The sequence below is a fragment of the Centropristis striata genome, chromosome 9, assembly GCF_030273125.1.
Source record: "Centropristis striata isolate RG_2023a ecotype Rhode Island chromosome 9, C.striata_1.0, whole genome shotgun sequence".
NCBI classification, from domain to species: domain Eukaryota; kingdom Metazoa; phylum Chordata; class Actinopteri; order Perciformes; family Serranidae; genus Centropristis; species Centropristis striata.
The window spans coordinates 4,849,796-4,877,723 of NC_081525.1; the positions used below are offsets into that span (position 1 = coordinate 4,849,796).

General features: G+C 40.3%; 2 protein-coding genes across 5 annotated transcripts in view; one reads left to right on the top strand and one right to left on the bottom strand.

The window, feature by feature from the left end:
• Positions 1 to 27,928, top strand: part of ralgps2 (Ral GEF with PH domain and SH3 binding motif 2) — a 113,685-nt gene that overhangs the window by 61,270 nt on the left and 24,487 nt on the right. The gene's annotated exons all lie outside the window — the stretch shown is intronic.
• angptl1a (angiopoietin-like 1a) lies at positions 3,327 to 27,647 on the bottom strand. The gene is made up of 6 exons (XM_059340954.1): positions 27,526 to 27,647; positions 11,537 to 11,794; positions 10,788 to 11,408; positions 7,269 to 7,462; positions 5,611 to 5,881; positions 3,327 to 4,417 (listed from the first exon to the last, which is right to left on the bottom strand). Exons 2-6 carry the CDS (start codon positions 11,724 to 11,726, stop codon positions 4,230 to 4,232), a joined length of 1,464 nt encoding a protein of 487 aa, XP_059196937.1. The 5' UTR covers positions 11,727 to 11,794; positions 27,526 to 27,647; the 3' UTR covers positions 3,327 to 4,229.

The window sequence follows — 27,928 nt, forward strand, 5'->3', positions numbered from 1 at the left end:
ACACCGTGTGTTTGTACACTTCTGCCACTTTTGTAACTTCCTATCGTGTTTCTGTCTTTGCTCCAGTTCTACCTTTGTGAGTACGATGCTTATCTCTGGTGATAACGCAGCCAAAGAATGAGCCCTGTGTCTGCTGTATAGTCACCCAGCCTTACGTTTACCACAGTGCTACATTTGTGCTAAACTGTGTATATGTGTGTGTGTGTGTGTGTGTGTGTGTGTGTGTGTGTGTGTGTGTGTGTGTGTGAACTCTGACCTGCTATTAGGCTTTGGCAGACACAGCCCCCTCCTGTCTGTACTCGCTACAGGGCCGGCCTGTTAAACGCTCAGATGAGCTTGTTCCTGTTCTCTGGCTAATCATGCAAGGACAAAGAGCCCACAGAAATGTACGGCTCCACTTTGACAAAACGCACACACTTGATGCTGTTTCCCCCGACTCGTTATGCTTTCACCATGTCTAAATCGGCCACGTAGCGCAAAGCAGCACAACAGCTGCAATCCTCCGTCGGTGTTTAAGCTGAATGTGCTGCTGGGAACTAAATAGTTCTGACAGTGCTCACAGCCCAGCACTTAATCGTGCAGTTGCATTTGTAAGAGTAAAACATTGATTTAAAGCCTAAAGATGCAGTTACATGCGTGAAGCATAGGGATGGGTACCTTTCACATTTGAACCGATACGGTACCGATACCCGGTACCTGGGAATCGGGGAAAATTTTCGGTACTTTTGCGCTTGTTTATGTGGTAATAAATGTTAATTTGTTTAATAATAAAATCTATTTTTTTCAATTTAACATATTTATTTCTCAAAATATAAACTTTAAAAAATATATCAAAACAATATAAAATCCAGGATGAGCAGTGCTTTATTGTTTTATTGTAACATGAAGGTTGCAGTGTTATCAAAGAATGCAGAGGAGCACTCTCAGGTGGCAAGTGCACGAAAAAAAAAAAAAAAAAGGTTGCAAGTGCACGTGTGATTTGTTGTGATGACGTCGTAGCTGTGCAGCGCAGCACCGGTCAGACAGTATTGTCTGACCGGTGAGTATTGGCATAGCATGGTTGGAATAAACAAAGTTGAGTCAGGCTGCTCTGTGCACATATCGAGGATGACGCAGGAGTCCGAGGGATTTAATTTCAGCGAGGCAGTTTGGAGTAAAGTGGCAGGTAATATTCCTGAGTTGAAGAGCGGAGTATTAGCGGAGGACCAGAGATGCAGCAGCTAGCTGCTAGCTGCTAATGACTGGTCTACAGCAGAATGGAGAGAGCAAACGGAGTAAGGAAGGTCCAATCTGGAGGCAGACGAAGGCCAAGCCCGGGTAGAGACATTGGAGAGATAGCAGCTGGCGGCTAGCAGGCCTAGAGCCGGCTGTTCGTCTCTGCACCGGGTTGGAAGACGGCAGCAGCTAGTGGCCGCGGTGAGCAGACGGGACCAGACGAGGAGGTAAATAAAAAAAAAAAATAGTGCGATCGTCAGCACGCTTGTTAATCAAACACGTTAAATGAAAACCGGTTGAAATCAATGATCAGTTTAAAGGTAACGCCGTTTAGGTACCGAAACATGGTACCGTTTGATTTTACATGAATCGGTACTCGGTAGTACCGACGGAATGCGGTCGGTACCTATAAAAGTACCGAATTCGGTACCCATCCCTAGTGAAGCGTAAGCCGTTTCTTGGCTGGTGTAAACGGCTGCAATGGTTAAAAGTCATTCTGTCTGTTATGTTAGATAGATGAGTGAAAACCCAGCTGAAACATGTTTCAGCTTTACCATTACACCTCTGTGAATAGTCTGCTATTGAGCAAGAGCTCATTAATATTAATGAAAGTCCCAGTATGATTGTATTCTACTTATTACTACACAGCAAAATCAGGAGTGTTAATCCAACTCAGAGTGTTAAATTTAACACTTTTTCTGAGTTTATATAGTTCTAGCAGAGTTAAAATTACACTTTGAAAAGTATTTTAACTCTTTAATAGTGTTAAATATTTGACAGTCTTGTTATTTTATGACACAACATAAGTATACTTTTAACTCAAATTCGTGTTTTTCCTTTTCATCCTGTGTGTTAATTGTTAACATAGATTGTGTTACATTGACACATTAAAGTGTATTTTTAACCCTAAAATTATGTTATTTCCTTTCACTAATGTGATAATTAACATTAATTGTTTTACGATGCATTAAAAGTGCATTCTGTCTTTAACCGAACACACAAGTCACAAAATCTAAAAAATCAACTCCAGCTGAAGTGAATCTAACTCAGGTGTTAACATGTAACAACGCTGGCAGAGCTTTTTGATCACTACAATGTTAAAACAACTCCAAAATCATCAAATTATTAACACTGAAGAAAACAACACTTCAGATTTTGCTGTGTAGAGCAAGACCAATAAGGTATTTTAAAGGGGAAAAGCAAAGTCTGGCCTGGACTCCTGGACACCTTCCTGTCTGACAAGAAACCTCCCTACCAGCTCGGTTGGCTCACTGTGTGTGTGCGTGAGTGTTAAATGTGTTGACTGTGTGTGTGTGAGCTTCTTCTCCTGCGGTGTTTGCGTCAGACAGCTCCTATCTGCTCTGACTTACAGTTCCTCAGAGGGAAAGGTTCACGGAGGAGCCATAATTTCAAGATATACTGTATGTTTGTATTTGAGAGAAAGAAAAGCGTTCTATGGAAGGAATGTTCCGCGTCTATGTTTCTCCTGCTATTTATGACCCTTACTGTCTCTCTGAGTCTTTCATTTTAGTCTAAGTTCTTCTAAAGCAGCACCACTTAATACCGTCCGTGTTATCTATTTCTGACCCTCATATAGTTCAATCTGCTTCTGCAACACTTTCCTTTATTACATATTTCTTTGAAACCATTCCTTTTTTTGCTTTAGCCTTCATCCTTTAAACACACAAATGTCCTGTTACTGTTCTCTTACTGGTGGTTGCAGTTTATTATTATTCTGCCCACTTTCTGTCATAATTAAAACCCCTCTGACCTCCTTCAGTACATTGACGGTGTGTATTGCATTTGAATCAGATTGAAGACCTTTGAAGTGTTTCATTTCAGATGATTGTATCATCCTTCTTTTTCAAGAAAAGGCACAGCTCATATTCTACATACTGTAAGTCTTACTTCCACGCTGGAAATCATTTTGAGAGATTCTGCTATTCACCGAAGCTGATTGAAGAGCGAAAGACCATTCAGTGTTTACAAAAGAATTTAATTTTATGAAATCGGGCAGTACATGCCTCATGTTCTCAACTCCACATCCACATTGGATTTGTTTTGTCAGCCAGGTGTGTGTGTGTGTGTGTGTGTGTGTGTCTGTGTGTCTGTGTGTGTGTGTGTGTCTGTGTCTGTGTCATAAGTTTTATTTATGTATCTCCACATGGGATAAAACATATTAAGAATTGTTTTATTACAGGGCTAGATATATAAAATGGCCATGACTATACTTACTATAAATACACTGATAAATAACAAAGAATGGCAGAGTGACATCATTGTGAACATTCGGCCTGAGTAGAATCACACCTCTTAAATTACCTTTCACAAATAAAGCCAAAGATATTTACATACCAAAGCCAGCTCAGCCATATGCACATCGGACAAGCACACTGTTGCACAAGTTCATTTTCTGTTGGGGGGTCGAAGGAATCCCCTGAAGTCCAGACAAAACCCAGAAACGGGTAGACAGTAGACTTTGGATTGTCAGGGACTCTACATAACTCTAAATTTCACCATTTTTTTTTATGCTACTATGGTTAAACATCCCATTACATCTGTGATGACTGTGGTCCTCCCACCACTTACCCTTTGGTATGGGCAACATTACTTTAAAAAAAAGTCCCCATTAGCTGCTCGGAGGAAAACTTTTGTAAATGACTGTTTCCCTTTTATTATTACATACTGAGTTTTAACAAGAGTGAGTTAAATAGGACAGTTGGGAGTAATACCTAATGGTCCCAGGGAGCTCGATGAACCATTACTTTATGGATTGAAAGGAGTGGGAGAGCAGTTATCAGTCTTTATCTCAAAGTCAACTTGGGAGCGAGCCACTGTGCAGACTGCTGGAGTCATTATTGTCTAATGCCCCCGTCTCTTCCTCCTTCATATTTTACAAGGCACTGTTGTACGATGGCAGGGGTTCCTGGTTCTCCTGTACCGTCTTTGTTAATGGGGGGATAAAGATAAGGAAGAAAACTGAGGTGCATTTGAAGGAACCGCAGTCCAACGTTTCAGTCGATGGGCCGGATCATGAGGCGGGCGGACTTGAGAGAGTAGAAACCTCCTCCATAGTCGGCCCAGAAGATCCCATCCTGAAACTTGCTGCGGTAAACTCCCCCGCTGTACCACACGCCATTTAGGTTGGTCTGGCCGCAAGCGTTGTACCACCAGCCACCCTTATGGAAGTGGGCGCAGTTACCTGGTAGACAGGGACACAGTGTCATAAAACAAGATGAGTGGGATGGACAGACAAAGAAGGATCTCTGGTGTGTCCATAGACTGCAGAAAAGAAGTGGATGTAGTTTCTGGTTCTGAAAAGTGAAGCCAATGCGGAAGTGCTTTAAAAAAAAAAAAACCAACTGCATTCTTTCTAATGGCCAGCAGGGGCGACTCCACTGACTGCAAAAAGAGGTCTGATTGTATAGAAGCCAATGAGAAAACAAAGATGGCTACGTCTTAAATGCCAAATTTTTTGGCCTCAAAACGGTATTCCACAAGCCAGTTGGTGACGCCACGGTGGCTACATCCACTTCTTTTAATCATTCTATGGTTGCGCCATTATACTTCGATTAACCCTTTATCAGGCGAAGAACTATATTTGGTCATTTCAGTGGATATCCAAAATGTGGTCCCCATGTCTCTCTGTTTGGTCGTGGAACCACATGGATTTCTTCCAGCTAATCAGCAAAGATCAGGCTACATCACAGACAATGACACCATGACATTTGACCAATCAGTATGATAATAATATAATATAATATTAACTTTATTGACATGGACCTCCAATGTAAAAATGAAACATTTAGAAAAAAATCTGCAAGAAACAGTCATACAAACGGATATTCTTCAGTGACTTGTACGAGGAGAACAAGGGGGGGAAGTTGCAAATTTACTAGATTAAAGTGGCAAATCTACAAGAAAAAAAGTCGCCGATTTAAGAGAAAAAAGTGGGGAAAAAAACGTTTTCTCGCAGATTCACCACTTTAAATCTCATAAATCTGCACGTTTTATTTCTCATAGATTCGCCACTTTAATCTTGTAAACTTTTTTCTCAAAATATTACCCCCCCCCCCTCCAATATTCTCTAGGGTTGAAATTTGGAATTTGCAAGTATTTCAATGAGTGCCCTATTAACCCATTGAAGCCTGGAAAGTGGATACGGCGTTTTGTAGTATTTTGTATAAGCTCTCAAATACTTATTGAATTTCATTTCTATCTGCTACAGAGGCTGAAAAATCTATTATTTAGTAGAAGCGTTGACACTTCTGTTGAATTTCCAGAAAAACTTCAGGTTTATGGGGCTTATTTTAAAATCACCCAGAGGTTTTACAGGCAGTTTTACAGGCAGTTTTAGGCGTCAATGGGTTAAGGGTTAATAGTATCTCCCCTTACCAGAGAATGCATCCTTGTCACGATCAAGTGTGGTGAAGTGTTTGCCGTTGTGACTGCTGAAGGAGTCCCCGGCGTTGCCCTGGTAGGTGCCCAGCCTCAGCCGGTAGCCCTCGCTCTCTGACTCCAGGTGGAAGCTGCTGTATTCGGCGTACACCTTTTTCCCCGTCCAGTCCTCCAGCTCTATCATCAGCTTGTAGTCGCCCTGTTTCCCCAGGTTGTAAATATTGTCCAGGCCGAGCCAGTGTTCGCCGTCTATGTTTCCAAATCCTCTCTGCAGGGGAAGAGTAACACAGCATGTTCTTTTGTTATCCACTCAGGTTAAAATGGCATTGCAGTGTAGCCCAGATCAACAAAGTGGAGTATTAAGTTGACTTAGTCGATACTGAGGCTGACACTGTGAAAGAACAGATCTCCTTTTTATTCCGTGGTCACTGAACGCAAGTCACATCCAAAGAACACAAACACTAAAGCAGAGAAAGGTTAATACGGCTTCTTAACAGAGTGCTGAGTTTAAAGGAGTCCGGTGCCTGCAATCAAGTAAAAATCAAATCAAATCTGCTTCCCATTAAGATGCTAATGTGTTAAGGTTGTGATCTGTGGTTTCTCACTCACGACAAATTAGTTCAATGGCAGGGGCAATGGTGATTTGGCTGCAGTAAGATGCATAGTTGAATACAGCAAATGTAGAGCTGCAGAGACACATTTCTGTCCCTGATCCAAACACCATGTAAGCATAATTTTATGACCGAGAGGAAAACTCTTGCCTTTGCCATATGAAACTGGGAGACCAATAATTTTTTGTCAGGCTGTGTATCAGTGTCATTTTTTGTGTTGCTTCCTCTCTGTCCCCTGCTTGCTCTGTTAGACTCAGGATTACATCGCAATCACAAAGCCTGACGCATGAGAAGAAAAGGATGAAGGGATCATTTCCAGTGGGACTGAGCTTTATTTCCCTCTCAGCCCACCGTCGCTCTGTGATTGCGCAGATCTGTGTGTAGGTCCCTGGCTCCGGCTCTTGGCTGTGATTTCAGTGTGAGGAAATCCAACGCTAAGCTGTTTACATTGATGGTGCGAGTGCTTGCTTCGTGGCCCCAAAATGAACTGTTGAGACTGGGTCACTTGAGGATCGGGAAAGGAAAAGCTGTGAACATAGTTCTCTCTCAAGCCTAAATATATTTGATTCAAAATTTTTGGATAGGTTGCGTCATTTAACCCTCTCTGTGAGGTCGTAGAACCACATGGATTTGTAATATTTAGAGAGAAAAATTGCAAATTTACTAGATTAAAGTGGCAAATCTACACGGAAAAAGGTAGCAGATTTAAGAGATTTAAAGTGGCAAATCCGTGCGAAAAAAGTCGCAGATTTATGAGAAAAAGTGAAAAAAAAAACTTTTTTTCTTGCAGAATCACCACTTTAAATCTCATAAATCTGCGCATTTTTTTCTCGTATATTTGCCACTTTAGTCTCGTAAACTTTTCTCTCAAGATATTACCCCCCTCCCCCGGGTCCGTATGTTTTTTATACATTCTGGCAGTATGTAATATCCTCCAATATTCTCTTAGATTGAAATTTGGAATTTTCAAGTATTTCAATGAGAGCCCTATTAAGGGTTAACCTTGCCATTACCCTATCAAACTGCATTGTTTCTTCAGCTCACCTTGTAGTTCTCCCAGTTCCGAAAGAAGTTAACAGAGCCGTCTCTCCTCCTTTGTAACACGGTCCATCCTCCGTTGTCCAGGCCGTGTTCACACCAGGCTTGGATCAACCGATCACTGCCATCTGTCTTCAGCAGGTACATCCCACTGGTGGTGTGGCCTGCCTGTCGCACCTGGAAACAGTCTTTGAAGGGACCTGTGATGTTGTAGACAAAGAGGAAGACAAAAAAAAAAAACGTTAAATAGCGATTGTGCCAGTGGGTTTCAATTTAAAATGTATAATATATAAAGAAAAGAGAAATGTCACAATTTTCAGTTTGTATTTTTGGTTCAGTTGATAATGCTGCTTAGCAAGAAAAGCTGAAATGAATTATGTCCGCCAGTAAAAAAAGGCCAGAAATGATCGTATAACTTGAAGGCCTTGTAGATTGTATATCTATATAGTTTCAATTACAGTCAGTTTTAGCTTCCTGAACTAATATACCATACTGTGCTTTGAATTGAACAAGATGTCTTGTTTTATTGCATATGCAAAAGTCATCATCATCAGTCTCGGGGCTCTAGACAGCAGAGAGAAGAGAAGTGAGAGTTTGGAGCGTCTGCTAGGCCTCATGATTTGAATGGAAGTCTCATTGTGGCTTTGAGAATTATCTCCTTTTGCTCTGGCCATCCAAACTTTGTTGGAAGTTATACATGCATAACTGTGCACATTTATATCTTAAACTGATCATTCACCTAGATTTATCCTTCAGATGAAGCCATGTGCTAGCCCTGAAGCAGCTGAACCTAAACCCAGCATATTTCCTCTGTTTTCCCCTGTGTGAATATGTATTAAACCAGTATGAACACAGGCATTGTGTGGGGGGCCTCCGGGGCGTGAAGGCCCATGGAAGATGTATTTCTCAGCTGAGTGTAGGAGCACATAGGGACCCAGTGTATTGCTCGGGCACAGATATCTAAAACTCCCCAGCACAAGCTTGTGTTTTTCCAGTAATGAAAAGTCATAATCGGATCTGTCTGAGGGGGTTCTCTAACGTTTTCCACCTTTCGATTTGTTAGTTTCTCCAAACAGACCTCTAAGGAGTTGCATTTGAATTAAATCCAGTCAACAACCCGCAGTGAGAGAAGAAGCTCTGCTGGACCTAACTGTGGTCAGGCAATGTGTTTTACAGCAGGAGTCAATCTATTACTGCTGTTCTGTGGGTTGTTGTTTCTATTCCTGAAAAATGAACTTGTTGAAGGATGATGTTTTAGCCACCACAGTAAATACGATCCATCCCCTGGCTTTCTGTTGTTTCTCTTGGTTGTAGATAAATCAGTGGTGTCCAGATTGAGAGCTTTGTTTTAGGCATAGAGTCTTAGACCAGATAAGAAGCTGGCAGCTGAGGCCTGTGGAGCTGCAGAATCATTACATTGGAAATCTCAGTTCTAATGAGCTAAAATTGACTAACACAACACTAAAATTACAGTTCATCTGGGGCTTTGCTAGAGAGTAACATGAGTACACCCAGACTTATTTGGCATAATAATTAAATTAAGTTAAATTGTACCAGAATGTTTCTTTAATGCCAAGTAACAAGAGAGTAACGATGTCTTTATCTGCAGTCTTTAAGTGTGGAATTTAACCAGAGCTTTAAATATCTGATTTAATCAAACGTGAAATCAGGTATTCTTACCTCAACATTCTTCTCCTAACCATATTATCTGCTAAGTTACTCTCCTGTCAGCATTCAAACAGCTCTTCTTTTATTACCCTCTTTGTCTGAGGGATGTTATTAATGATTTCATCCATTTCACCATCTGGTTGTGTAACTCCGTCAACATTCCTCGGCATTGTCCACTTGCCATTCAAAATATAACGGCCCTGACCAATTTTTTGGGAGTTATTTCCAAGTAGCTTGGAATTCTAACCTTGCAAATTGGTTTCATACTGGAGATGAGCTTGCTCAGATGTCAGAATCGGTCAGTCTCTGCAGAGAGGCCCTCATCGATCTAATCTGATAGCTTTGTCTGGTGGACTCAGCCCATCAGATATGTGCTGTGTCGTCCCTTTATGTCGTGCATAAACTGAATGTAAATCCGACTAAAGCCTTGCAGCAGATATATATTCTCTTTCTCTGAAGTCTTTTTAATGCCGTTCAAAGATGCCTAATCCACATTCTGCTAATTTAGTACACATGCTCAGTGCAGTGCAGCCAATACAGGCAGCCAAGTGCGGATCATAGGAATGTATGATTTCACTGCCTCTGTAGCATGCCAAGGATTAGCCAACTGTGCCTCAGCAATACCAACTGTTGCAAGAAATTACGTACCAGTCCTAGTAATTGTACACGGCGAAATCGGGAGTGTTAATTCAACTCACAGGGAGTTAAATTTAACACTTTTTTTCTGAGTTGATATAGTTCTCACGGATTCTGAGTCAAAATTACACTTTGAAAAGTGTTCATATTTTAACTCTTTAATAGTGTTGAATATTTGACACCCTTGGTGTTGTTTTATGACACCACATAAGTACACTTTTAACTCGGAATTGTGTTATTCCCTTTCACTGTGAGTGTTAATTTTTAACATACATTGTGTTACTTTGACACATTAAAGTGTATTTTTAACCCTAAAATCATGTTATTTCCTTTCACTAATGTGATAATTAACTTTCATTGTTTTGTTTTACGATGCATTAAAAGTGTATCTGTCTTTAGCCGAACATACAAGTCACAAAATCTAAAAAAAAAAACTCCAGCTGAAGTGAATCTAACTCAGGTGTTAACATGTAACAACGCTGGCAGAGCTTTGTGTTAAAACAACTCCAAAATCATCAAATTATTAACACTGAAGAAACAACACTACAGATTTTGCTGTGTACACACAACTACTGAAGTGAATTTACTTAAGCGAACAGTCACTTATTTAGGTAACGCTTTATATTAAGGTCCTTAATAACCATTAATTAACAAGTAATAAGGCATTGTTCTCGCTTTAGATCCGGTAGTTGCAAAAAGCATAGTTAACTTATAGTTAACTTATAATAGATGAGCAATAAAGTATATTTTAATATCAATAAGCAAACAAAATAAGATTAATAAAGGCATGGCAAAGACATAATGGGTGGGTCACGGGTGTTTGTAATGCCATTATTAACACTTATATAAGCTTATTAACCCATTGAAGCCTGGAAAGCGGATACGTCGTTTTGTAGTATTTGTATAAGCTCTGAAATACTTTAGGAATTTCATTTCTACCTGCTACAGAGGCTGAAAAATCTATTATTTAGTAGAAGCGTTGACACTTCTGTTGAATTTCCAGAAAAACTTCAGGTTTTAGGGGCTTATTTTAAAATCGCCCAGAGGTTTTACAGGCGTTTTAGGCGTCAATGGGTTAACACACAATAATGTTAATAAGCATCTTGTAAGGACTTACAAGATGCTTATTACTTGTTAATTAATGGTTATTACAAGGACCTTAATTTAAAGCGTTACCCTTATTTCTTCATCATCTCCCGCCACTTTAAAACTGGTACGTACCCTCAGAGGTAAGTGTTCCCTGTGGTGGTGGAGGGTTTATGCCAAATGGGCTCACAGTGGGGGAGTCCAAGCGTGATCCTCTAGGAAAGGCTCGGTTGTTGTTGTCCCTCTGTATCTCATTGGTGAACCGGTTGTTAACGGGTAGATTCTGAGGAACCACCTGAACCAGAGGAGGAACCACAGGAAGCTCACTGCGTCCCAGCGTCCTCAAACACTGCTCCTCCAGCGCAGAGATGAGAACGGACTGGTTGTTCACCACCCCGGCCATGGTGGCGAACCTGGACTCCAGCTCCTTGTACCTCGAAGCCAGTCGCATCATCTCCGAGGTCACGTTGAGGACGCGGTTCTCCAGCTGGGCCAGCTCCAGAGAGTTGTCTCTTTTCCTGATGATCTCATGCAACAGCTGCATATAGAGCTGGGTCACCCTGGAGTTCATGTTCCTGCTCTCTTTCCGCAGCAGCTTCATCTCATTCACCAAGTTACCATCCACATCCACCACCAGCTGCAGCGTCTCAATCTCACGCCGCTGTTTATTAAGAACCTCCCGCACATCTGCGATGTCCATACGGGTCACTCTGTCCTTGTCTGGCTCTGGGCCCGTGGTGCTGGCACAGATTGGACCTGAAGACAGACAGATGGATAGATAGGGATTACGAAGAAGCTTTTTTTTTTAAGTAAGGAATACTTTAATGAGGACAGTATGATAAATAACTGCAAGATTATTAGAAAAAAAATGGTATCTTTTGAACCTATGATTTTCTGCTCCGGTACAAGGAAGGTGTAGGAACACTTTTTGGCATCAGGGTCAATCGGGGCTCTTTTACTCCTGTGGAGAGAAGGCTCTTTGGTCCTCCGGGCTTCCCTGGAGCTCCTGCAGTAACTTTCCTCCCAGAGTGAGAGGCAGAGCAATGCACACAGGCTCCACATCAGCCCCTGCATTGCTGCTGGCTGGTTAGATGGATAGATGGACAGCTACTGGTGCTCCCTCCGAATCCCCCCTGGCTTCCCTGCAAGAACACAAGAGCATTAGAAGACTCTGAAACAGACATGCATGTGTACAAAGGCTAAAAAAAGGAATGTTAACAGCAGGGCTGGTGATTGTATTGTCTCTGCCAGAGCAGGGAAGCTTACTGCCGTAAGATTTTAATGAAAAGGTATTTGACACGTTTTTTAAATATTCCCAGACAATCGGTAAGTGTTTAGAAAAGTGGTTACCTGGTGTGCAGTAGCAGACTTGTCAGGTCATTGTTCCACATAGAGTTGTTTGTGTGGAAAGATTGAAAGAGAGAACACATTTGCTGTCCAGCTCGTGGGATGAGGTCTGCTTTCTGTCTCAGCTAGTTCCCCTCCTGACAGACACCCCATTTTTCTGAGGTCCTGTTTGTTTCCCCTTATTAAAGAGGTCTGCCATATGGCTGCTGGCTGAGCCTTATCTTTTCTATCTGCCCTTTCTCTTACTTCATCTTTACTTTGCTCAACAAAATAATCATTTCAGTTCCAAACGTCCACTGTCTTGCATAGTATGTACCTGAATGGTCTTCATGATCTATTACAGTAACACTTTTTTTAGAAATCCAGGACATTTCAACATGTTTACTACAGGAACCTAGTTTCAGTTTTGGTTTCCGGCACATACGGTTGTTCCTGACCCCCCAAACAGTCATAGCACCTGAGCTGGTACACTTTGATGGCCCAGTAACTCAGGTTTGCAGCAATGAATGGCCGATTTGTCCAACATAAGACTACAGTTCATGTAGAGCATTCAGATATTCAACCAAGGGCTGAACAACTGGAATATTTGTGTTAATGTTAACTTTGAAACTAGAGATCATGTAGACCACTTCTTGTTTGGCCTAAACGACTGGGATTAAAGAGAAGCAGGTTATTACTTACTTATTGTTTTAGTACAATTAGACACTAAAACTATATGAAGTACCATCTCTTCATTGCTTTTGATGTGTGCTTATAGCTTCATGGTTGTGTCTAGTCTGCCTTTGCAACAGAATCAAAGCATGCCATATTTCATAATAAACAGTCTTTTAATTTGTGATTTATCTTCACACTTGTTTGGATACAATGGAGATGCAGCTGCTCAAGGCTCAGTTAGCTTCTGATTTATATCCTTGTGTTGTAAGTATGTGGTCCAAACGGCCTCCAAGAGGGTTCAAGACTTCACTTCCTGCTCAGAGATCTGACCTTGTTGTCCCAGACAACAGAGCCCCCCCCCCTCCACCAAAACACATTGACCTCTTATTCCAATGCAGCTTCCTGTGAGACAGGTTAAATATGCTCTCTACAGAGCGCCCACTTCACTCCATACATTGCACAGGAATGCGTAGTAGGAGGTAGTATTTGTGTTTCACTTGAAAGACTTCACAAACGCTCACATACAGGCAGTCACAACAGGGGTGTGAGACGAAGGCAAGAAAAACACTGTGTGCAGAGTTGTCTAATTTGAGGGGTGACTGCTGGCACTCTTTGCCTCCTTCTTATCCCTGCTGATTCTAGCTCTGTTTCTCATCAATGCACAAGCACAAAAACACTCACAAAGACGCACACACTGCTCCATTTAACACCCCGGCCTGTGCCTGCGCAAGGCCAAAACTGTCGAGCCCTTCTAATCCACTCCATCACTCTTCAGCCACTCTTTGCTCAGTGCCACATCATTAAGTTCCACCTCCACCCTCAAACTCAGGGCCTGTGTGTCTCCCATATGACGCCATTGTGGTTCTTCAGGAATTCTGGCAATTCTGTCACTTGGAACGACTTTGAGAGGGGACGGGATCACAGCTTATACAGATTTGAAGATCTTGTTGGTAGTCTCGTGTGTCCATCTGTATGATTGAATACTGCGTGTGCATGACTATCCAGAGACGTTATTCATTTTCATGGTCCTGTGTTTTTCCAGCAGCCGATGTGTCTGACAGCGTAACCAGGTACTGTATCCTTGCTGACCTCAGTTAGAGCTGCTAATGACTTTAACAGCAGCGTCAGCAGTATCGCTTCTCTAAAGCGCGCCTTCTCTTCCAAACTATGACTGGCTTTCTGCTGCTGGAAGCTCCATAAAATGTCCATATTCTGCATCATGGACATGCCCCCTCAGCATGAGAAAGACGGGCAACATTACAGCTCATCCATCAACCATCACCTCCTCCATTTCTCATTTCTTTTTTTTTTGTTATACCTTACTTTTCCATTCTGTCCTGTCCTCTGATGTTCTCTTGGGTGGTGGTTCTGTGTAAGAGGGGCCTCGTCTCTTACATGGAACCGCAACATATCAAAGACATTCCAGCGGACGCGGAGAGGTCACCAGTGTGTCTTAGAGTACAAGGTTTACAGCGTTTCCTCAGAACAAGCAGAGCGGCTTCTTTTTTTCTACCCCAACAAACTGAAACTAAACACTGCTGAAGTTCTCGGGGACCCGGGGAGGCTATTGAGCAGAAAACATAAAGTGCTCACCTGTGGGAGCTAGGGTTGTCACGATACTAAAATAAAACTCGATACAGATACTCAGGAAAATATTCGATACTCGATACCATTTTCGATACCACAAGGATAAAAACAAAGACCCCAAAATTTAACAGAAGTATCTTTATCAACAAGAAAAATGCAAGATGTAAAAATTAACAGAACCACAGGTTAAATATTTAAAATAAATAACAGTTGTGCAAAAAGAAACTGCAACTAATGATAACAAGCTTCAGATACTCAGTACTTTTGAAAATGAGTATTGTATCCGCATACAACGTTTTAGAAACTCAAAAAAGTATCGATACTTTTGACAACCCTAGTGGGAGCAAAACTTTATGCATGCTGATGTGGCTTCACATACTATGGTTGCAGTCAGTATGCGCATACATTGAGTTTTTTGTTTTGTAGAACCAAACCCATCTGAACCAAACAGGCACTCTGTTTTTTAACATCTGGACAAAGATATCATATATAAAGCTGTGTAATGGCTGGCGGAAAACCAACATACATTACATTTTCACTAAAAATAACTTGAAGCTCCATGTCAAGCAGTTCAACCCCAACGTCCTTTGTAAATGTTTTTCCGATCCTTGGAACTCCAAGGGGGCCGAGCCACACAGGACCCCTTCTTTCCTTCTTTGCAGCAGGTCTGGTATCAACACTCTCTATTATCTCTGTACTGATCTGTGCAGCTGCCCTGCTTGACCAGCTATATTGGGTCAGTAAAGATAAAAGGGGAAAACAATTAGGCCAGCAATGGCTCACATCTGTCACTGTTTAGATTTAAAAACAAAAGAAGCAAGAAATACCAGTCCATGCACGGCTGACTAGACACTTGGATGTGTCTCAACAGACTGCACTGACAATCCCTTAGTGCATGTGTGTGTGTGTGTGTGTGTGTGTGTGTGCCTTTTCATAACAAGTTCAGTGCACCGCAGCATGTACCATGTGCATTGTTTTATGTTTTAGTACTGAATGTCTGGAGTAGTGTGCCTTGGCATGGATGAGCAATGTCTCGCTGGTAATGCATTGTAAGGTGCTCCAGAAAAATCAGATACTACAGACAGAACAAGGGAAGGAGATGAGGAGTGACAGTCTTTACAGATGACAAAAAGCATAAAAGGCTTAAAATGATAGCACAGACATTAGTGGATGAAAGGTGGAAGAGGCTTATAGTAATATAACAACGGCTCATGGCCCTCTTCTCTTCCTGGCCAGGCATCATGAACATAACTCGAGGCAGAGCTTCTCTTGGATGAAATACTCCGATTTCTTTTTTAATCTTGACAAATTTATGGTCTTTTCTCTGCCTGTTTTTTTTCCATTTACTTCTTTCCTCTCTTTAACGCCCCCTCCTCCTGACTTTCCCTTCCTTCCTTTTTTAAATACTTTCTCTTTCTCTGTTTAGTGTTCCTTCCCCCTCTTTCCTCTCCAGCTCTTTTGGTTACAGCTAGATCAATTAAGTAGCTGATTGCAGATACTCACGAAAGCCACAGACTGTAAGCGGCACCGCAAATAAGATAAATTGAAATCAGTTTTCTCTTTAATTTGAGTAGGATTTATTACATCTGTTGTTGGCTAAAAAAAACCTGCTCTTGTTTTCCATAACATCCATGTGAAACCAGCGAGCGGAATAAGAGACATGACTCTGGCCTTTAACTCCGCCTGCAATATATTTTGGCAACATCATTGCTTCATAAGTCTTCCTAAGTGCTCTATTGGGCCCTAACCCTGCTAATAGTTATTAATAGTCAGGAGACATAAGACAGTGGCTTTTTAATTGTCCTCACTCCTCACTCTGTGTCTTTCTCTCTGCCTGGCTGAGCCCTGCTTTCATTTATTTATGTCTGTTATTGGAACAGTCTGAGAACATGCCGTGTGTTTATCTGTAGCGCACGTCCTTTGCTCATTTTACACTTTGATAAAGACCACAACTATTTTTGACCGGCTTTGGCTTGCTTTGATTATGCGGAGGTGTGTATATAGCGGTGACACCGTCTTTCGTCTCCCTCAGTTTTCTGCCTAGAAGTTTTACATTAGCGGTGATTAGCTTTACACCGACTAGGAGACAGAAATAATTCTTTTCTGCATGTCGTCAGAGAGGAAATGACCAGAAAACTCATTAAGCTAGACGGCTGCTTACATTACTGCTAGACAGGAAAACTTTGTTTTGCCTGGTTGGTTAAACAGCGTAATGAATGTTTGTCGTTACCCCAGAGAGAGACAGCCATATGTCTCACTGCTGGCTTCAGGTTACTCTCTATGTAGAACGTAGACATCATTTTGGGATCTGAACCAAAGCAAACGGCTTAATGAGCTGATTGATAAACAACCGATATAAACAGCTCCCATGGAAAACTGGAAGTTTGTGCTGCACGTCACTATCACACAGTATTTATTATATATTATATGCATGATTGTAAACTTTTGGGCCAATATATTAAAAAAATATATAATCGTAACATATGGACAGTGCAGTTTTGGAAGATGCTTGCTAGCACATAGGTAGTCAAATTGTACGTTTTTTTCTCTCTCCTGGTGCTTTGTAGTCACACTAACACAAACACCAATGGGGAGAATGTGTTGTGGTGATGTGTTAGTACATCAGGTGAGGAGCGTGAAGGCTTTGTTCCTGCCAGTTTTTAATCACAATTTGCGATACCAATGTTTGGTTTTTTTTAGTTATTTCTTAGCCTTTTGTGGCAGGGAAACAAAGAAATAACTGTACTAAAAGACTGTTTTATGGAAAAAGTGACTTTTCAACTAAAATTGCAAATGGACTTATTTTACAAAACTTGGTCAAAATGGACAGAATATGTTAAGCCTACAAGTTCTGACTTTATGTAAAACTGTTGTTTAACTAACGTTTAACTAACAACGACTGCTGCAAATAATTATGCTAGGAGAAAATGATGATGCTGTGTGATATAGGTACCCCCCCCCAACTGTTCCTGTTCCTTGTTCTGTATAAAATGTTTTTAAAAAATCCTCAATTAAAAGTGAATTAAAAAAAAAAAAAAAAAGACTGTTTTGCTCGCAAATAACCAACATTTAGCCAGCTCAAAATTGATGCCTTTTGTACATTAGCCACGGCAATTGGTAAATGTCCTCTTATTTGCAAAAGGCGAATATTGGTCAATGCAATGTTTGGCTGATATATCAGGGCATGCATTAGAATTAGTTTATTATAATCGTAACATATGGACAGTGCAGTTTTGGAAGATGCTTGCTACCACATAGGTAGTCAAATTGTACGTTTTTTTTTTCTCTCCTGGTGCTTTGTAGTCACACTAACACAAACACCAACAGGGAGAATGTGTTGTGGTGATGTGTTAGTACATACCAACAGGGAGAATGTGTTGTGGTGATGTGTTAGTACATACCAATAGGGAGAATGTGTTGTGGTGATGTGTTAGTACATCAGGTGAGGAGCGGGAAGGCTTTTGTTCCTGCCAGAAGTCTCTTTTGTTTGTTCAGAGCTCTTTGTCTCCTGCAGTGATTTACCAGTTCTGATGTGTCGGCCTGTAGCCTGATGGATCGCAGTTCAAAAAGCGAGAGAGAAATTGATTTAGATTTTCAGAGCCAATGTATTTCAAAATCCTGAGTGTCCACTCCCCCCATCTGGCCCTCAGACTTTCCTACAGCAAGTCTACCAAGCCCTGAAACACACAGCCCGTCAGCACTGGTCAGGAGGAGAAGGCGAGGGTTTGGACTTGGAGCAACAATAAACAGCAGCGCTGCTTTACATGACAACATGGAGCTCAGCCAGCTCTACTGTTGGTGCACAGCCAGAGACCCACTTCCTCCCTGCGTTTTATCCCTATATGATGTCACCAGCCACCGTTTTTGAATTACAGTACATGACCACTCATACGCCGACCCTCAAAGTCACAAATTGACTCATTCTTTTGTGCTTGCTAAAATAATTGCTTACAGAGCCTGAGTGGGAAAAATGACAGCTGAGAAAACTATGTGACTCATTTGGAATAAAGGATAGAAAATGCAACGAGAGTGAAGAAATAGCTTTGTGAGGTTAGGGAGCTGAACACAGCATGAGTGGGTAACCGGTAAAAGCACTGACATTATAAAACCATTATTAAAAACAACGCTAACAGCAACAAGGAAAAACCCATTAAAGCCTCATCAACAAAATTAAAGAAACCCTACAAAGATTAAATACTGCTACCACAGTGAAACAGGAAATACATAGTGGTACAGCATTAATGGAGTTGTTTTATATCTCCTCATTAAACCCTGCAGGTTGGAAATATCGAAAGGGAAATCAGGGTAGATTTAAAGTGCTAGAATGGGATTTTCTGTGCATTTCTTGCTTTGGGTTTTAATGGAGACTGGAGTCTCTCGCTAGAATTAAAAAGTGAACGATGAGGTGGAAAAACGAAGCAGTTGTGTTAGATTAAGTGGTTTTATTTAGGAAGGTATAAACCTGTGGTTAAAACAGAGCCAAACCCCAGAAACACTTCCTGCCTCCTGCTTCCTAGCTTCATGATGCTATATTTCTGAAGAGGAGAGCCCCCAAAACCCCCCAGAGGCCCCGCGGGCCCCATCTGTTTTCCTTCTTCTGTAGTGAAACTCTAAACATGTGGGCTGATGTTGGGGGGTCAGAGGTCTATATGTGGGATTAGGGTGCAGCCCCACCCTTCCTCTGCCTCACCCCGCCGCCACCCGTCCACTCCACAACCAAGCAATCAATTGGTCTTTGTGGAAAACGGGTTCCCACTCTTCCTTTTTTCTTCTTTTTTTGCAGAGCACATACATAAATGTACAAACTAGGGTTGTCAAAAGTATCGATACTCAAAAAAGTATCGATACTAAAACGTTGTATCCGGATACGATACTTATTTTCAAAAGTATCGAGTAGCTGAAGCTTGTTATTATTATAGTTACAGTTTCTTTTTGCACAACTGTTTTTTATTATAAATATTTAACCTGTGGTCCTGTTCATTTTAACATGTTGCATTTTCCTTGTTGATAAAAATATTTCTGTTACATTTTGGGGTCTTTGTTTTTATCCTTGTGGTATCGAAAACGGTATTGAGTATCGAATATTTTCCTGAGTATCAGTATCGAGTTGAACATTTTAGTATCGTGACAACCCTAGTACAAACATGCAGTTCTTTAGGTATCCAGAGTTCATATAAGGCCGTGTCTCTCTCTACCTGTCATACTTTGTCAAGATAAGGACTCTCAACTCTCCAACACCCTCCTCCATCACCCCATGACACCTCCCCCGTCACAGTACAAACACACAGCCTACTTCCTCAACACAAACACAACTCTCCTTGTTACACACACTTTCAATAATATATGCCGACATACAGTACAGGCCAAAAGTTTGGACACACCTTCTCATTCAATGCGTTTCCTTTATTTTCATGACTATTGACATTGTAGATTCATCAAAACTATTAATGAACACATGTGGAATTATGTACTTAACAAAAAAGTGTGAAATAACTGAAAACATGTCTTATATTCTAGTAAGCAAAGGGTGGCTACTTTGAGGAATCTAAAATACAAGACATGTTTTCAGTTATTTCACACTTTTTTTGTTAAGTACATAATTCCATATGTGTTCATTCATAGTTTTGATGCCTTCAGTGAGAATCTACAATGTAAATAGTCATGAAAATAAAGAAAAACGCATTGAATGAGAAGGTGTGTCCAAACTTTTGGCCTGTACTGTATATTCATTTTTGCCTTAAAAAAATCAAATCTAGCCAGGTAATGTGTTCTCCAGGCTGAGAGATTAGCTGTTAGCGTGCACCGTGTTCAGGTGGCTTTCCTCTCTGATTAAACTGAGTCGTAAAGTGACTCTTTGCTTTGAAGGAGCACATGCTGCCGCTAAGGTTTCACCCATTAACAAAGAGCTGGAGGAGAGTCAGGGCAGAGAGGAGAGCCAGGATCACGGGTGGATTATGAGATCGTGGGCACCTGGGCACCATCACCATCTCTCCTACAGAGGAGCAAGAGACACACACTTATAGGTGTTTAGTCTCTTTTTCTTGTTTTCTGCCTCTTTTGTCGTTTTGCATCTCTTTGGAGTTGATTATGTCTCTTTGTAGTATTTTGTTTTTTGGTTGTATGTAGCCGTTGTCTGTTTGAAATTGTTTTGTGTATCTTTGTAGTCATTATGAGTAGGGCTGGGCGATATGGCCCTAAAGGAATATCACGATATTTCAGGCTATTTTTGCGATAACGATATTGTTGACGATATTACGAAATACTTAAAAAGATATAGAAAATATGATTTTTTTAGTCTGTATAAATAAATAAAAATCGAAAATGTAGTTTGAAGTGCAAATCTCAACAGTTGCCAAATACAAAAAAAATACTCTTGAGTATGAGCAAATAATAAAAAATAACCATTTAGGGGTTCCGGGGGCATATTTTAATGACATTTTGTAAAGGAGAATAAAGGTTCTTGTATGTTTTATTTAAGGCATCTTATTTTGACAGTCTTCTTGTAAATGCTGTGGTGGATTCTCTTAACACACTGTGCTCTTATTTTGAAAGCTGCATGTGTTTAGCGACAGGGACTAAGTAGCTTTTTGTGATTAAAACAACTTTAACCACTACATCAAGAAGTGGGAATGTTGCCAATATCATGATATGCATTTTTTTAACCATAAATTAAAAAAAAATACCGATATTATCATGAACGATACGATATGGCACACCCCTAATTATGAGTCTCTTTAAGTCTCTTTTAAGTTGCTTTGTTTCTTTTTGTACTAATTTTGTGTCCGAAGTTTAATTGGTTTCCTTTTGTTGTTGTATTTTGTATCTTTGTGGTCTGTTTGTGCCTCTTTGTAGTCAATTTGAATTTCTTTGTAGTAGCTTTGTTTCTCTTTGAAGTCACTTTGTGTCTCTGTGTAGATTTTCGGTGTAGCCTTGTAGTAATTATGAGTCTCTATTGGTCTCTTTCTAGTTGCTTTGTTTCTTTTTGTAGTCATTTTGTGTCTCTGAAGTTTAATTTGTGTCTCTTTGTCGTCATTTTGACTCTCTTTGGCATTGCTTTGTTTCTCTTTCTAATCATCATGTGTCTGTTTTTTTTTGTTTTTTGCCCCCTCATAGCCATAGAACCATAGTTCTCTCTTGTTTTATGTCTCTTTGTGATCATTTTGAGTCTCTTCCAGACTTGTATGAATCTCCTTGAAAGACTTTTTGAGGCTGAAGGCTCTGAGGCCCCTGACACTCTGGACCCCTGGGCCTGAGCCCATTAATCCATCCAGAGTATTAAAATGTTACAGTGTTAACATAAATGTTTATTTTGCTGGATGGTGTAAAAAGCTTTAGATTTAGGAGATTACTCATAACCACTCTAACTCTTTCTCTCCTTTATTTCTCCCCTGAGTTGCACCTCACCTTAAGCTCTTACCTCCGACTGCACATGCTTTCTATTAGTTGATTCAATAACAACACACACACACACACACACACACACACACACACACACACACATTCACACACATTCACACGCATTCTTGTACTTTTATCTTTGTGAGGGCCCTCATTGGAATAGTGAATTTTTCATTAGTTTTAGTATTAATTAGTTTTTAGAGTGAATTTGCTAGTTTAAGTTTTTATTAGTTTTAGTTTTTTGTAATGGTGTATTTGTTGGATGGGAGTTTAAAAGAGGTCACAGTAAATTTTGCCTTTATTTCCTTTGTCTTCTCCATCTTCATTATGTATGAAAAAAGTTGACAAAGACGAAAACAAAGGACATTTTCACTATAATTTTAGTTTGTTTTGTAACCACACAATACAGTTTCAGTTAGTTATCTTTTTTTTTTAACTCTCATTTTTATTTCAGTTAACGAAAATGTTTTTTCAATTCTAGTTTGTTATTTAGTTTCCTTTTCGTTAACTATAATAACCCCGTTCCCTAGCCCCTTACGTTAACCCTAACATGAACCTAACTGTAACCTTTAACCCTAAAATAAAGTGAGAAATCTAAAAAAAAAAAAAAGCCTTTAAAGAAGTGAGGACCAGTCGAAATGTCCTCACTTTGCAAAAATGTCCTCACTCTGTTGGTTAAAAATGTGTTCCGGTCCTCACTATGTAGGAAGTACAAGAACACACACACACACACACACACACACACACACACACACACACACACACACACACACACACAGAATAACACAGTCATTGCCCACTGGCTCTACTTAGTTACATACCTCCACTCCTCCTGTCTGTTTGTGCTGACCTCCAGGCTGACCTCTTCCTCCCTATGGTGACCTGTCCGTTCAACTGTGTCCAAGCTCTCATTAGGGCGATTCTAGATGAGCTTCAGGGTGCAGCTACAGATTTCTCTTTGAATTTTGCAGCAGCTTTGGCTCTTTTTTTCCACCTCACATACATTTTTTGTGATTCTTTACCCAATCCAATAGTGCTACAAGTCAAGGTTATTATAGTTAACGAAAACTAGAATTGAAAAAACATTTTCGTTAACTGAAATAAAAATAAAAACTTTTTTATTTTTTAAAAGTTTTTAAAAAAACGATGACTAACTGAAACTGTATTGTGTGGTTACAAAACGAACTAAAACTAACTAAAATTATAGTGAAAATGTCCTTAGTTTTCGTTTTTGTCAACTTTTTTCATTCATAATTCAGTGTTTCTATTTGAACATGCAACACATGGTAAATATGTTTACTGAGACTGGGATGTTTACACTCCAACCAAAATACAAAACACCCAGAACTGTAAGAGTTAATAACCTTATTGGGGCTGAGATGATAAACCAAAGGAAATGAAGGAAACATTTATTATGACCTCTTTGAATCTCGTACCCAACAAATAGCCCATTAAAACTAAAACTAAAACTAACACTAAAACTAATAAAAACTAAACTAAAACTAGAAAACTCACTCTAAAAACTAACTGAATTTGAAAACAAAAATTCACAACAAAATTAAAACTAAAACTAATGAAAAATCCAAAACTATTATAACCTTGCTACAAGTACGCCTGTCACAATAATCACTATATCGACTTATCGTTTAAAATTTAAAAATGGACACGATAGTTTTTTTTCTGGACTCAATATATTGTCGTTTATATGCGTGACATTTTGTGCTTTTCTGTGTTGTGTTTAAAGTAATTCTGCAAATGTTTGACAGGCATTAACTGTATCTGCCAAGCAGCCATTCCAGCTGTTTATGTGTTAATTAAATAGTAAAATAATATAATACGTAAGGTTTATCTCACTGCAATATTTTGCTAACAGAGCCTGAAAGTCTATTCAATTTGTTTTGGTTGTAGTTTATTTATTTATGTTTTATTTATCTAGGATATTTTCATTTTCCACATTTGTATTCCAATGTTTAATTTTCTCAGGATTTAAAAAAATCATTGCTGTGTAAAAGGATGAACTTATTATGCTCTAATATCGTTTCTAAAACTAAAACATTGATACGATACTATCGTTTACCGTGATAGTTTCTGGGAAAATGTATCGTCCTAAAAATGTCTTGTATATGTATGTATAAATGTATTGTGACAGGCTCATAATGTAGGTTTAGGACAGGGGTCGGCAGGGGTTTTGTTATTGACAAAAGAGCCCCTGTTGGCCAAAAAAGAGAAAAAAATGTTGAAATGGAGACACAAACCTTATTTTAACCCTTAAAATGACGATAAAACAGCCTACTAAGTCTAAATTAGCCTACCAGCATTACTAATAGGTCATAATGAGCATTTATTGATTTTCGTCAGGGAAGCAGCGAAAAGCGTAAATGAAAGTCTGGACAGAAACAAACAAGAAATATCTCACGAGATTTGGAATCGAAAGCTAGCCTCGCTAGACTTGAAAACTGGATTTGAAGTTGGCAAAATTTTTGAGGTTAAGAAGCCAGGCCATAGACTTTTGTAAGCTATGATGCACATATAAGTTGACTCAAAAGTTAAAAAAAAAAAAAAATGTTTTAATGTCATATATAAGCTGCATATTTTTTTTTTTACAATTGAAGAACACAAATTACTTAGGGTAAACAGGGCCTACACCAATGTTAAATAATAAAGAAATAAATGTTTTATTTATCGTATAAATGTTTTGGTCACAGCCACAGGGAGCCACTGGAGATGGCCTTAAGAGCCACAGGTTGCCTACCCCTGGTTTAGGAGATCCAATGTTAGGGCTGGGCGATATGGCCCTAAAAGAATATCACGATATTTCAGGCTATTTTTGCGATAACGATATTCTTGACGATATTAGGAAATACTTAAAAAGATGTAGAAAATATTATTATTTTTTTAGTCTGTTTAAATAATTAAAAATCTAAAATGTAGTTGAAGTGCAAATCTCAACAGTTGCCAAACACAACATTTTTTACTCTTGACTCTTGAGTATGAGTAAATAATAAAAATGACCATTTAGGGGTTTTGGGGACATATTTTAATGAAATTTTGTAAAGGGGTTCTTGTATGTTTTATTTAAGGCATCTTATGTTGACAGTCTTCTTGTAAATTCTGTGGTGGATTCTCTTAACACACCATGCTCTTATTTTGAAAGCTGCATGTGTTTAGCTACAGAGACTAAGTAGCTTTTTGTGATTAAAACAACTTTAACCACTACATCAAGAAGTGGGAATGTTGCCAATATCATGATATGCATTTTTTTTAACCATAAATAAAAAAATATTATCGTGAATGATGCGATATGATATGATATATCCAATGTGTCCAGTTTGTTGTGCTGTGGTTGGATTGAACTGCATGTGGTCAGCACAGCACAAGAGCAGTGTATTTAGACAAGCCCATGTGTGTATCCAGAGTGTGCTATCTGCGTCTGCCTCTATATGAGTGCTAGTGATAAGATCAGCTGAGCTGTCTGTGAAGGGTCCACACACAGCCTCAGGTCACACTGAGATACGATTGGCTGCATGCCCATTGCCCAAAAACCACAAGTTGGCCGGTTGCTGGCTGAGTGAGCTATCAATCTCCTGCTGCGTTACAACATGGTGTGTGACAGGATGGCTGGGGGGGGGCGGCGGTTAACTGGCTCTGACAGCCGCCCACGCTCTACCTGACCACTATTTATTGGCTTGTCCTGGGAGTTTTATAAGCTTAAAATAGGAAAAACTTCAAACAGAAAGCCGGTTGTGATTTATAGAGCAGGGTGAGGGTTAAGAGGCTGGTTAGTTTATGTACGGGTTGGTTGTAATGATGCATTGAAAGTGTTCCCTCGTGCCCCCATTGAGGGGAACCTGAACGAGCACTGACGCCCCAGCACACAATGTTCTGGATGTTTCTCACACAGCTGCTCCCTTCTTCTTCTCTTTATCTTTTCAGCTTTTTTCCTTTTCTTTCTCTTTTTCCAGACTGAGTTATTGGAGGTATTGATATTATGATTTATTGCTCTACGGGAAAAACCAGCAAGCTCATGAGATGTTTTCTTAGCCTTTTGCCATTCCTTCATTTTAGCCTTTTTCTTCAACCTTTTTGAAGCTCAAAGAGTGTGTGTGTGTGTGTGTGTGTGTGTGTGTGTGTGTGTGTGTGTGTGTGTGTGTGTGTGTGTGTGTGTGTGTGTGTGTGTGTGTGTGTGTGTGTGTGTGTGTGTGTGTGTGTGTGTGTGTGTGTGTGTGTGTGTGTGTGTGTGTGTGTGTGTGTGTGTGTGTGTGTGTGTGTGTGTGTGTGTGTGTGTGTGTGTGCTATACTAAAAAGCCTTAAACGTGTCTCATTTTCATTGTTTTATGTAACAGTAGGTCCCCATTAGTCACCAAATAATCTATGTGAAATATGCTAATTCATGTAAATGATGTACCCTGAAAGCATGTTTACTGGTCTTTCCGGATGTCCCCATAAAGCCTGCTTAAAACATCACTTCATCATTTCAGAGGTTTGAAGGCGTGTATAGGTTAACTAAGCTATGGCAAGTTTACTCATTTTTTTCCAGCTCTCTACAACCTCTAGAAAGGGTGGTCCCCACAAGTGATGATTAAAACTGGAGTCCCCGTGATCTATGAAAACCAGTATGTATGTGTGTGTGTGTGTGTGTGTGTGTGTGTGTGTGTGTGTGTGTGTTCCCAGTCAGCACCGTCCTCTCCCTCATGGTCGTTTACAGCATTCACAGATGTGGCTTTGTAGCGAACAGAATATTTTCCACAGATCCCACCAACAGGCCAGGAACGTAAGTGAAAACATTTGAAGATAATTGCGAGTCGGTGATATGGAAGTGCAGCAGATTGATGCTGTTAGCGTTCAAAGCTGCTGCTATCATGGCAAGGTTGTGACTGAAGTGTCTTATGTCCATGGGGTGTGTTTGATAGAGGATGTGGTTAGCGTTGGAATACACTGTATCATCACTTTTTTTTCACAACCCTGTGAAAGTCTGCTAACATTTAAGGTTTTCACAAACTACAATGTGTGTTCTGTGCATCTCCATGCATGATCTCACCAGCCCCACATGTAACAGGGAGAAGCATGTGCTGAGAGACATGTCACCACCTCATTAGGCGTAATATTATTGATCTAACCCCGATTCCACCGGGTTAACTCGCCTCCATCCCTGCACCCCTGTTAGTGGCCGGGCTCAGATGGTGCTGTATTAGGAAACCGAAAGCCAAGAAACAATAAACAAGCCTGGCTCCAGAGCTCAAATCTCTCCATCTGATCAGATCAGCCTCCCTCAAGTGTTTCGCTGGAATGCCCCACTTTTCTCTCTCTTGATTCTCTCCCTTTTCTTTCTGTTTCTCTTTAAGCTGGGCGTAGTGTGAATTTTACCAATATTAATAGTTGGGGTGTTTCTCCTTTTTGGAAGAAAACATGTTTTTCATTTTTAAATATCTTCTTCTTTATATTCATCTATTAAAATGTATCATCAACGAAATGAAAATGCCAAAAAAACGAAAACACCAAGCACAGCACTTCAGAAAATCCATTCCTTTACCTTTTTCCTACACAAAAAGCATCCTACACACCCTTAGCATCTCTCACCTGGCCTCATTTACTGTAGCTCACAGGTTGAATGTATGCACATGATGCAATTCTCCACATGCTGCACACAGTATAGCCCCGGCCTCCGACTCCAGAGGAAAGCCAAAGAAGCGTTGCTAAATGTTTCTGTCTGCAGCTGGAGCCTGCAGTCACGAAACGTCCTAACCTCTCCAACCTCTCAGCCAGAGCTCTCACAGCTGCCCAGACACTCATGCACACCTACACACACACACACACACAGACACGCTGCTATACTGACACATACTCCAAAAATAAACTTGCAAACAGATCAAACTCAGGCAACATTTACCTTTTTTTGCTACCAGTAGTAGGGGAGTGTTTCCTTCAGTTATAGTTTCACGTGTGTTTTGTTTTGTGTCTTCACCGAGCTGCAGTGCTCAGGATTCATCTCTCTGTCTGTCTCTTTGTCCCAGTCTTCTGAGGTCCTTCCCCTCCACTCACTCCTTCTGTCCTGCAGCTGAAAACCACAATATATGAAGTCTTTTTCTCTTTTTTTTGTCTTTTTTTTTTGCTACTTCCCAAAGATGAGCTCTCCTCTCTCCTCTGTGGACTCAGCTGTCCCGGGGCCCGTCCTGGGGCATGGTTCAATAGCCGGCCACTCCAACAGACTGAGCTCTGAAGACTGATGCCTTGAGTTTTTCACAAAGGATGGGGGAGACTAGAAGAGGGAGGGGAAGGAGGAGTAGAGGGGA

Bases quoted from the DNA above. Each gene is read 5' to 3' on its own strand.
- angptl1a (XM_059340954.1), bottom strand. From the start codon at position 11,726: ATGCAGGGGCTGATGTGGAGCCTGTGTGCATTGCTCTGCCTCTCACTC. The intron at 11,409-11,536 runs GTTCAAAAGATA...GTCTGTCTTCAG, and splicing joins ACCGGAGCAGAAAATCATAG to GTCCAATCTGTGCCAGCACC. The intron at 7,463-10,787 runs GTACGTACCAGT...ACAACATCACAG, and splicing joins GGGAACACTTACCTCTGAGG to GTCCCTTCAAAGACTGTTTC.